This window comes from Bacillus rossius, chromosome 5 (assembly GCF_032445375.1).
Source record: "Bacillus rossius redtenbacheri isolate Brsri chromosome 5, Brsri_v3, whole genome shotgun sequence".
Taxonomy (NCBI): domain Eukaryota; kingdom Metazoa; phylum Arthropoda; class Insecta; order Phasmatodea; family Bacillidae; genus Bacillus; species Bacillus rossius.
In genome coordinates this window covers 75,410,945-75,423,013 of record NC_086333.1, presented here as the reverse complement: position 1 = coordinate 75,423,013, position 12,069 = coordinate 75,410,945, and the positions used below count along the sequence as shown (strand labels likewise).

Sequence of the window (12,069 nt, the reverse complement as noted above, 5' to 3'; positions counted from 1 at the left end):
GGGCGTGTTCCGTTAGCGGGGTTGAATACTGGTGGTTGCAGGTTGGGCTTTAGGGTGGCCTTCGGTCGGACGACGTCAATATTAAGATGGATCCGAAGATAAAATATACAACTTAAAAAAAACTTATGGTCTTCAGCAAGGGTCTTCAGTATTGACCTTAAGATATTGACGATCAATGGTTGAATTAGAAGGCATTTTCCCCTTATATTTCAGTTCAACTTTATAAAATATTCTAAAAATTTCTTGCAAGGTAGAAAAAATTAGTTTTGATAATTTAATATGAGTTTAAATTTTTGCGACTCCATACAAGAACTTTATTATTTTTGTTTCATAAGTTGACCTACATGTTGCCAATATTTAAGAAATACCATTCCCTAAAAACGTAACGATTTGGTAAAAAACGCAAATAAAAAATGTGCTTTGTTGATTTTGGTACTGACTGCTGATCGCTAGTATTTGTCGTTGTCATTGTCATTAATTCATAACAGTGCATTATTTATTTTGGTTATTTAGATCATTTCCTTAATTTGAAGTTTTCGCATAAATTAAGAAATGGATGATGATGTGTTGACGACTCTAAAAATATTGATTATTGGTGAAACGAATGTTGGAAAGTCAAGGTTGTTAAATATTTTATTTGAATGTCTGCTACGCCTTTAGTGATGACAGTAAAGCTGTGTACATTTTAATTTTTTTTGCTGACCAGTGAGCCGACAGTATTATTTTTAGTAATGCACTTCATACTTTTAATAATTTACGTTAAAATGGGGAAGAACCACCACATTATTAATCAGCATTTACTTACGATGTTTTTGCAACTAACCTTGACGAGTCTTATGATCATGTTAATATAATTAATTTAACTTACCTCCGTACGGTCGTGAAGTAAACAAGGGTTTTATGTTCGAATGCAGCTCTAAATCCAAGCTGTATTGCAATACAGTCTGACATCCTAATTATTCTCATTATATTTCCTTTCTCAATCTTAATATTTATAGCCCATTAGTTACCATATATTTAAAAGTCTTTTTGATTTACAGTATATTGTTCATAAAATCTGTCTGTTTATGCTTATTTGAACTGTGTTACATTCAACTACATTTCTTGGTTTTTTCCTCTATATGAGCTTCCAAGTAGAGTACCATTAGAAAATGTTATTTTAGTTTTAATGTTACATAACATTTAATGCAGCATTGCGTTAAATACATCATAGTTGTTTAACACAGCAGTTTAAGACTTTGTTTGCACTTAACAGATAGTTTAGAATTGTAAAATTTTTGTTATGAAATATTCAGTTAGCTTATTTTTCTTATCTGTTTGCAGTCTGCTACTGCGATTCACAGACGACAGTTTTGATCCTGCCCAGTCGCCAACGATTGGTGTCGATTTCAAAACGAAAATACTCACTACAGATGGTAACACCGTTAAACTTGCGATTTGGGTGAGCATTTTATAATAAATCTACAAAGTTGTGGTATTCGTTAAGGTAGTTTTTTTTGTGCATACGACGTTACTCAAAGCTCATGTCTTTCAAAATTGATGTGGTGTTGTCACACTGCTGTGAAAAAAATGAAAAAAAATTCTTGAATTCCAACAGAAAATACTGTGGTTCTAGATAACTAGTACATGCATCAAGTCAGTAATGGCAAATGTTTTAAAGCCTGCTGATTGCCAATTGAAAGAGAGTAAGAGTCTGGCTGACCAAGTTTGTATTTCGTATGTCTTTGTGTGTGGTTTGCTACTTTAATTTTTTTTTTTCAATTGAGGGCTTTTGGTTTTAATTATGCCATTTTGTCAGCTTTGCATGGTAATGTTACTTATTGTATCATACATATGCAATATGTATCCTACGGTACAGACAGGACCGTAACTAGACTAGTTTCCACCCAGAGCAAGAACTTATCTTGGCTATCCCCCCCCCCCTTTTTTTTTCCTTTTTTTTTTTTTAACCAACGAAACCAAAATATTTCCTAACAACACCACATATTCCTGGTGAGGTCAGGGCGGGAGTGGAATAGGATTGAGGGAAAGGTATTGGATGTGAGATGAGGAAAGGACTTGAGGAACAGGCTTCAGAAATTTAGTGAGTGGGTTGGGAGGGGGGGGGGGGACGACTCCTTGCCACTGGGCGGAAACCCAATTGCAAGTGTGTCAGTCAATATCACCACCACATATTAATTCCGCTATTCCAAATATTTTTGCTATTCAACTTTGATGCTAAAGAAGTATATTTATTTACTGTCATTTCATTTTTTTAATACATCGCAAGTTGGAGTGTACTCCAAAAATACAATTTTTTTTTTCATATTTGACAATTATACATGTATGTATGTATCTTTCAATGCAAATAGTTCAGTTCATCTGTCCTCCAACATATTTTATGTTCAAACAGTACAATACATAAGTTTGTGTATGCCTGTGTGTGTGTGTATATATATAAAACAGTACGATATATAAGTTTGTGTGTGTTTATATATATATACATATATGCAGTCGCGTAGCCAGGATTTGTGTATGGGGGGGAGGGGGGTGTTAAGAAGCGTGGCCCCCCCCCCCCCTCCACCTGGTATTAAAGTGGGGGGTATGGGGGTCCTCCCCCGGGTAAAATTTGGATTTTAAGGTGTAAAATAGTGCTATTTTAACAGTTCTCGGTACTTAAATTTAAATATTGTAATGGTAAAAATTTTATTAATTTTAATATGAAATTTGTTTGAGTGATGAATAAGAAATTAATTAAAGATTTGCTTCTAAGGGGGGGGGGGGGGGTTGAACCCCTAAAACCCGCCCCCTGGCTACGCCCCTGCATATATGTTAACCGCGGGAGCCAGGATGGGCCGACGGCACGGGTCTCTGTGGCAGGACACGGCGGGGCAGGAGAGGTTCCGCACGCTGACGCCCAGCTACTACCGCGGGGCGCAGGGGGCCATCCTGGTGTACGACGTGACGCGCAAGCCCACCTTCACCAAGCTGGAGACGTGGCTGGAGGAGCTGGACACCTACTCCACCAAGAGCAACATCGTCAAGATGGTGGTCGGCAACAAGATCGACAAGGTGCATCCATGCCTGCGCCGTTCAGCTGAAGCCATGCAAGCAGTTAGCCTTCCATGTTATCAGGCCCATTTCCTTGGAATGTGGTGGTGTGTTTGTCAGAATGTCTATTGATCTTGCCATCCATGATACGTAAAGCCCAAGTTAATAAATTTAAAAAGTTGATGTAATTGACTTCATTAAAAAAAAATTATTAGTAACAATGATATACAATGAATACTACACAATAAAATATTAATGAAAATATATAATTAATAAATATTTCATTAATTAAAATAGCTTCATATTTATTCTTTACAATAATTACTGTATTCAAATTACAGAATCAAATAAAGGACCATTACAAATAATATTTAACTAAGGAATGAAGCATTTTGAAAACATCACCCAATTCATTAAAATATCTGCCCACACTTATTAATATTCAATCATGATGAAATTTTGGCTCATTGTTAGGATTATATTTAATCGTTCAAATCATACAAGGATAAACATAGCTGTACATAGTACACCAAAAAATTGAAATTGCATTTAATGTAATCAGACACATTTGTCGAGACGTAAGTGGGCCGTGCGTGACGGAGCCCCTGCCCCTGTGCCAGGAGGACCGGCAGGTGAGCCGCGAGGAGGGGATCCAGTTCGCGCGGCGGCACCAGACGCTGTTCATCGAGGCGAGCGCCAAGACGAAGGACGGAGTGCAGTGTGCCTTCGAGGAGCTTGTGCAGAAGGTGAGCGCCTCCTAGCGCCGCGTTCAGTCGCCACTGGGGACGAGTGCGGTACAGTTACGTACATGTAGGAATCTTTAAGGTGATATAATGTGCAATACCAATCTGGGCACATAAACTGTTCCAATCCAATTGGTTACCTAGTTTATACCTGTTACTACACAATGTCATTCAATGAATTTTGATTTTTAAACAAAACAATTAAGTGATTTGAGGAAAATGTTTTTTAAATGTGGTATTATTTCGTGATTTAACTAGCATTTTGGAGTGATTTATGGACGTATATTTTTGGTAATATATGATGAAGTGAATTGGTGCACAGTTCGGTGTTATTGCAATCAACCATAACATTGTATCCCTACATGCAGACTTACCTTCTGTATCAGTATATTTACCTTTAGTCGTACAAGTCAAATATGTTTCTGGGGATTTTAGCCCTTTATTTTTTCTTAGATCACAATGAAAAAGTATTAAATTTTTATATATGTATACATATATTTTGTAGGTACTAGTTCTTAAAAGTAGTGTCAGCCAATGTAGGTTTTTTTTTTATTACAATCAAACCTCAATAAGGGACCATAATTTTGTTACTTCAAATTAATGAGGTTAGTATTAATCAGACTATTACAAAAGTAGTTAAATTTTAATTTTTATATGATTATTAAAGTATTCAATTAAGGATAAAATTATTTTCCTAATTTAATGCATTTATAACACACCTAAAAAGGTATTTGCTTCAAGAAAATTGCTCATAGTTTTATATAGTACCAAATGTACTTCTTTAAGGGATAGTAAAGTAGAATTTTAGAATAACTATACCTGTAGTTAAAAAAATATATATATTTACTGTAGGTACTACTATTAAAGGGATTTAAGACTGCAGAATATAGCAAAATCTTAGATGTACCATCATTTTGAAAGAAGAATTAATAAGCTGTTTTGCCCATGCTACACTGAATCAAACTGATGGCATCATTATTATTTTAGTTGAAACTTCACATCTTTATATTATTTGGAATGTGGGGTATTAACCATGAATCAAAAACACCTTTCGTATTACAAACTATTATTTTTTATAAAAAATAAATTGCTTAACATTATAATTCCTAAATTGTAGGAACTGTGAAAAACACTTTGTATTAATGAGAGTTTCGTATGAACAGAGTATTTATTAATGAGGTTTCACTGCTATGTGTTTTCGTTGCACTTGAGAGTAAACAAAGTTGATATCAAGTACCACATCTGCTCAGCGAAAGTATTGGTGTTGGTGTGCACAGGTGATCCAGACGCCTGGTCTCTGGGAGACAATGACTGGTGGGGACACACTCGCCGTATCGGGAGAGCAGATGTCGGCCGTGCCCGGGTGCGGGGGCTGGAAGTGCAGTCTCGTGTAGTTTGGACCCCGCCTTGTGTAGCGTGGTGCCCCACGCCTCGCAAGAACGCCCGTCGACCTGGCAGCGACACTTCCAGCTTATTTGTTCTTCCTTCTCTCGCCTCGATAGTTTTGCCGCCTTAGTTCGCCTGCCTCTGAAATGTTTCAGTTTCCGCACGCTTGTCGGAGGGTAGAACACAAACGCTGAGCCTCGTAGTTGAACGACTGACGATAACCCAGCATTTATATTGGCAGTCTGTCATTCACGGGATTGGAACGTTGAGTTTAAGAATTTTTTTTTTACACGTCTTTATTTTTTTTTTGGAAGTGTGCTAGATTGTGCGTTAGCTTGTAATATTTGTTGTTGTGTCAATATAAACTTGTGGATCGTTAACCAGTGTGAATAGTGCGATATATGGTAATGTTGATGCTACGGCAAGTAGGAGTGTTTTTAGGTGCTGGCACCAGCAAGATGGAAAGTTTGTGCACAAGTTGTTAAACTGCCTTCTTCACACATCACCGGTATTTCAGTCTCTTCTATCATGACAAATGGTTGTGATTTTGTGTGGGAAGTATGATAATGACTTTCTCTCAATTTTCATGTGCTTATTTAAATTTTCTTATAAATAAAAAGTACAGAGTTAAAGAATATTAGGTTTTGTTGGCAAAAACAGTGTTTCAGTGAGTGTTGGCCGAGACATAAAGTTGCTCTATAATAAAGCATCAGTTCAGTAACCGTGGAACCCTTATACATCTCCCTGATTTTACATGTCCCCACATTTTTCACTTTTTCCCCTGTTCGAGTAATGCTGATATAGTATAAATTTAAATCTGTTAACTGATTGTGTATTTTACAGTTTTTGCTTGAAAAGTAAAAATAAAAAAAATTAAGGGGTTATTACTTTGGTACCTACGTTGTCTTAGGGACGAATTCCCTACCACGTAAGAAAGCATTTAAACTGAATGTAGGTGTACGCAATGTAAATTTTGTTCAGTCAAATGCATATGCTTGCTGCTGACTATTGCAGGTCTGCATTTTCACGCTTCCTGTAGTCTTTCTGTATTGTACCGTCCTGCGGGACCAATTATAATTGCCTGGCAGAGGGACTACGGTTTCAGATGGCAGAAAGAACTATTGGTGAGATCTTCGATACCCGCAGATAAATATCGTATTGCACGTGTTTGTGTAGTTTCTTAGTAGGGCAGTTCTGGTTCAGCCAATCATTCACTGGGTATTTGCGTTTCAACCAGGCGTATTTTGGAATTGTGTGCTTTCTGTATTTTTTATCTTAATGTATGGGTTTACAAATTTATGTATTTTGCTCTTGCACAAATCACAGCATGGTAGATGGTGGGGGTTGTAACCCGGTACAATAATGACCATCATTATCCTTGTATCATTCATTGTACATTGAAATGGTCTGTAGTTTTGTTAACACGGTACTCTCAGATTCAAAAATTGATACTCTCTATACTATAGAAATCAGACATGTATAAAGTATAAATAAAATGATCCTGATCTTTAAGATTAATAAAATTTGGGGTGAATTTAAGTGTAGATGATGTAATCAAAGATGAACTTAAGGCATGATGGAGCTGTCGTGTTGGTAATTCTTAAAAGTGGCTCTTTTGAGTACATCTAGTCTCTGGGAGTTAAGTTCCATAATCTAGCACAAAATTCCTTTGTCGAAAAGACATAGTAACTTTGTGCAATCTAGTGTTTGTTACCACTATGTACCAGTGTTTCCTTCGCAAAAATGCCAAGTGTCGGACTGCTGTGCTGTAGCATAGAGTGTATAGTTTGGGCCAAACTTGTCGCAAGCTGTGCTCCGCGGTCGAAGGAAATGCTTGGCTTGTAACGGACTGGCAGAGCCAGATAGTAAACGGAGCCCTACGAAACCAAATAGTGCCGACTCTGCAGGGCCTAGTTATACAACAGCTGTTTTTTTTAAAATGGCAATCATCATTATGATATATTAATAATTGGGTCAATCCTTTAAAAATTATTTTTCAAATACAAAAGAAAATTTAGCGTGATTTTCGGATCAGCGGTAATCCACTGTATCTGCAGGCAGCTTTACGTACACATGTATACTGTTTCGCAACTCGTTCTGTTACTTTTTGAATAGGAATCGAAAGACATTTGTCTCTGCTTACTGATCACATTTCAGATAACACTGCGTGTTTTACTGCATGTCAATTTTTTTTTTTGTTTTTTCCACATTTTACTGCTTGGCTTCATCACTTGTTAAGCACTGCATGGTGAGTGTATTTTGAAAAGGTTTAGCACTCAACGAAAAATGCCACTCCCAAGGATAGTTTCTAACCTCCTTGGCCGCTCCTCACTTATGCATATTCCCTTCCCCTTCTCCCCCTTTCATCCTGCTTACCCCCCACGCTCCCGACCCTGACACTGACAGCTCTTAACGTTTAGCCCGCACTATACCTGCACTCTTAACCAACTTTGTGATATTATTCGGTGTCTACTAGTCTGCAGCAGTCCCAAGTATACATTTCCAGCAGACATATAGGTAGAGACAAGATTTTATGGTTTTCATTTTTAGTTTAATTTCGTTTTTAAAACAAAGATTTTGGTTTTTATTGTTTTTCATTTTTATAAAAGCTGTTGAGTAATACTTACTCCACCGTAAAATATGCTGCATTTTTATGGTAATAATAATGTTAGTAATTTGGTTTAAAACAGATTACATTCAGAACAATAAAAATAAATTAGGTAGCATTTATAGTTTAAAATTGATTAAATAAGAGATGGACGATAAAACTAATTAAATTAATTTATCTGGTACATGGACTTTGGTACGAGTTTTTGCACGGAAATGACATTCCCTGAATGTCAAAACATTAAAAGATTTTTTTTTATGATTTTAATTAAGTTTTGGTTAAATGCTACTTAATTCCATGATACAACTTGCATTTTGATGCTACATGGTGCATTAACTTGCGTTTCGATGTTATGCAGTGTTTTGACAGGCTTTTTGGAGTTATTTCGGTTTTATCGCAATTCACCATATAATCTTGTCCCTACGAATAGGATATTAAAGTCACCCTTCTGAGTTATCTCGTAGCTGTATCTGTTTTTAACATTCAAAGGTTTTTTTTTATTCTGTTGTAAATAATGTGCGGTGAATGTGAAATGTCACATTCTGAGCCTATCCACCTGAGTAATCCTTAATGTTTTAAAAATATACATAGTTGGAAATGCCAGTGTTTGATAATTACTCGAGAAAAAAAAAGTGTCAAAGAAATGGATATGATGACAACCTACAATAGGCTTGACAAGTTATCGAGACAAAGAAGTATCCGAGGTTTGGCTTAGTCTATGATTTAAGCAGAAACTTTACATGGCTCAAGTATGAAATTTTCGCGAGCATGATGGTATCAGGGGACTGATGCAGTCAGCTAATGCTAAGTGTGAATGCTAGTGCAGGCAGCTGTCTACTTTTGAACGAGTTTTCGGGAAAATGAGAATGAAAGATGTGCTTTATGTGGGAGTGGAACCATCTATGGACGTATGTATAATACAGTAGAACCCTGTATAAGGTTCCTGTTTGTTAACATAAGCGAACGACAAAAATTCACGGTCCATTACAGTTCATGTTTTTATTTTTTCTGCTAATAACATCGTAAAAATAAACTTTTAAAGGGGAAAAATTATTTTTTATTTTAGCATACAGAATGCCACCAAATTTAGTTGTAGCTGCTTATGTGTATTAAAACAGCATATTAATTGCAAGAATGATTTGTAAAAAAAAAACTATAAATTATGCTCCAATAGGGGCAAATACCTATCTTTAAGCAGCACCTAATTCATTTTGGTTGTTCTTACATGATAGGTATCAGAAATTCAGTGAAGGTATGTTAATGGTTCCAGGAAATAAAATAGTATTTATAAATAAATAGTAATAATAATAATGTTCAAAATTCCTTATGTGATGTCTTGTCTGTAAAATTATAAATAATAATAAACTATTATTTAATCTTGGAAGAGAGACTCTGGAAATATTGTTTCTGCTTATAAGATTTTTCTGCATATAACATTATTTTTACCTTACTTTTCATTATCATAGGTTTCTACGATGAACACTAGGATTGAACTTCTGAAATTTTTTTCTGTTCGCAATGACATTTATTTATCGCATTTACATAACCTGTAAAGCTGTGTGGCCATGGGAGGGCTCGTTGCTGAAACCCTGGTCTCAAGTCTGCGAGCTCCGAGTTGGTACCCAAGTGTTTCAAGCCCACTGTAGTCTTGGGGGCCCAGTCGCCTTAATGCCGGTTCAGAAACTACCCACGGGATTCAGTGATGTTGCAACATGCAACCAATGCAAGAAAATCACAGTTGTTATAAGGCACGAAATTCGCAACTTAAAATTGTAAAAAACAGTAGAAAACAAATTTTTTGTACCTCAGGCTTCTTTTGATAATTTCACTTTTGTTTTGAAAACATATGAAACTGTCATTTTTGACATAAAAGTGTTATTTTCTTCCACTGTGCAAAGTTTAACAAGTGAAAACGTGATGTATGTAATAAAATAATCATTGTTGTCTTCCATGCACATAACATCTACATCTTAAAGATGTTGTCGGAAAAAAATCACTTCAAATATGAAAGGCAGAAAACGCAAGCCAAAATTGCAGATGATTTTGTTTCGTTTTGGCATCTTGCTTAGTTTTTAAACTGGTATTTAATAAATTTTATTTATTAAATTTTTGTATCTGGCATTTCTTGCACAGTTTATAAACCTGGCCTAAACCTCAATGCATAACTGTGTGATGTAAAATCTAATGAATAAAAAAAATATATTTACAGCAAAATGAGAAAAAAAGTTTATTTAACATCCTAATTAGATAAATGATTAAATTACATATTCATTGAGCAGAAACCATCTTTCAGTAGGAAATGTTATTGAAAGAATTATGCTCCAAGAACAACGTTTGATACCTCTATTTTTAGAAACTATTTTTTTTATTACTAACGTGAAGATTTACATACTTCATTCTTGTCCCCCTCAAATGTGTTTAATCTTGAACTAAAAGACTCTAAATTTTGTCTAAGAGGTTTTTTTTACCACTTGTATACTCTCATACACTTGTATGCTCTCAAAATACTTGAATTATTTACAGACCAGATATAATTTTAAGTATATATTCTTATATTTATTAGAATTTGAACTTTTTTATAACTTAGCTTGACTAAAGTAAAATATGTGTTTCCAAAGCTTAGGTACTGTGTATTGGCTGGTTGTGACAATTTGGTTTGTTTGTTCAGTAATCATCTTTGATTACTACTGCTCTGACTACATAAAATTTTCCATAAATCTCAACTTTGTTTAAGCATTTAAATAACTACTAAATAAATATATTATATATAATTATTTAGAATGTTTTAAATTATACAAACTATGTTTAAGAAACTTCTGATTTTAAAGTTGTTATTTCTGAGATGCAAGTTTTTCATTCTAAACTGATTTCTCCTAATTATTGTCCATGTAAAGTTAGCTGCAAAATAAATACAGAAATGTGAGTGACTTTTGCAGGACTTAGGCATGAGTTATCATTGAGTGCAGTTTGTGTTTGTTAAAACTTAAGATTATGATTAAGTAGCCCAATTACCCCTTCTAGTTTATTTGAATTTATTGAAGAATTGCATTTGGTAGTAGGAAGAATGTTTATGCTGTTTGATTGTTTTTGTAGTAATTTTGTGATAGCTAAATAATTATATCTTAATAAAGATGGTTCTTTACAATACTGTTTAAACTATTTTTGTTTGCAGTTTAATATTTATGTAGCAAAACTATTACCACTATACTAAAGTTTTGACAATTTTAAAAGTTTTTTACATAACAATGGTTTGAAGGGAAAGGGTAAAATACGTTGTATTTAATTACACTATAATAAAAAATATATGCATATGTGCTGCCATACTTGTAATACAACCTTTTTGCGAAATAATTATTTTTAATGTTTTATACTTCCAATATTGTACGAATTTTCATGCATTGTGTTACATTGTATTATCATACAAATGTTATAATTTTATTCATATGTTGTTTGTAAACTTTTTTGTGATGTCCAAATTCAGGCATTTTGAAGCTGTCAGGCTGTGTGTACGAGGTGTATGTGTTCTCTCACGAATGCTACATACCGGAAACAGATAAGAGGATGTATTTACATTCGCTTTATCTTAAAATCTATTAATTAAGTGTTAACTGTTAATATCAGTAATTTTGTATATAATAAATGTATGCACACAAAATACAAATCTGAAGTTTTTTTTGTATGGGTAGTGGCTTTTTAGGAATAATTATATTTTTAGTGCGATAACTAAAATCAAAATAATAGCAATGTCATAATCCTAGTTGCATTAATTATAAATGTCATTGTGCCAAATGTTACATTGATACACATGATTTAAAAGATCCAGATATTTGTTGGCCACTAGTTAAAAAAAATGCACTTTTTTAAATTATTAGGTCAGGGGACTACATTTCATGATGTGTTGCCAACTTAACAGTAGTTTGTATTACTAGGTGTGTTCCATTTTACATATGATTTCTTATGTGTTTTTGATAAGGGGGGGGGGGGGGGGAGATGATTAGTACTGATGTGAGATTGAGTCTGCTGATTCAGCTTGCTGGGGCACTATTTCTGTTTGTTACGTGTTTATTTGAACACTTTCGAAATGTATACTTGCTGGCATTTGTCAATACCAGGAGGCAGGGCTGGTGTGAAAAAACTAAGTTTCCTCTGGGAAATAATTTTGTCAGGCCTCAGCCCTATTATTTAAAGTACAACTTTTCAAACCGCACCATTAAAAAAAATAAGTTAATAAACTCATAAACGTTATCGTAGCCGTAATTGTAAATGTGATCTGCGTGTATGGCTTAACTTTTAAGGTTTCTT

General features: G+C 34.7%; 1 protein-coding gene across 2 annotated transcripts; it reads left to right on the top strand.

The window, feature by feature from the left end:
• Positions 1 to 392: 392 nt before the first annotated feature.
• Positions 393 to 11,428, top strand: LOC134532022 (ras-related protein Rab-18-B-like). Of its 2 annotated transcripts, none has more exons than XM_063368148.1 (5): positions 393 to 620; positions 1,324 to 1,441; positions 2,860 to 3,051; positions 3,651 to 3,776; positions 5,051 to 11,428. In XM_063368148.1, the coding sequence occupies exons 1-5, from the start codon at positions 553 to 555 to the stop codon at positions 5,165 to 5,167; spliced, it is 621 nt and encodes a 206-aa protein (XP_063224218.1). In that variant the 5' UTR covers positions 393 to 552; the 3' UTR covers positions 5,168 to 11,428. The 2 variants fall into 2 exon arrangements, with proteins under 2 accessions (XP_063224218.1, XP_063224219.1); XM_063368149.1 differs by having other exon boundaries at positions 415 to 620; positions 3,654 to 3,776.
• Positions 11,429 to 12,069: the final 641 nt, after the last annotated feature.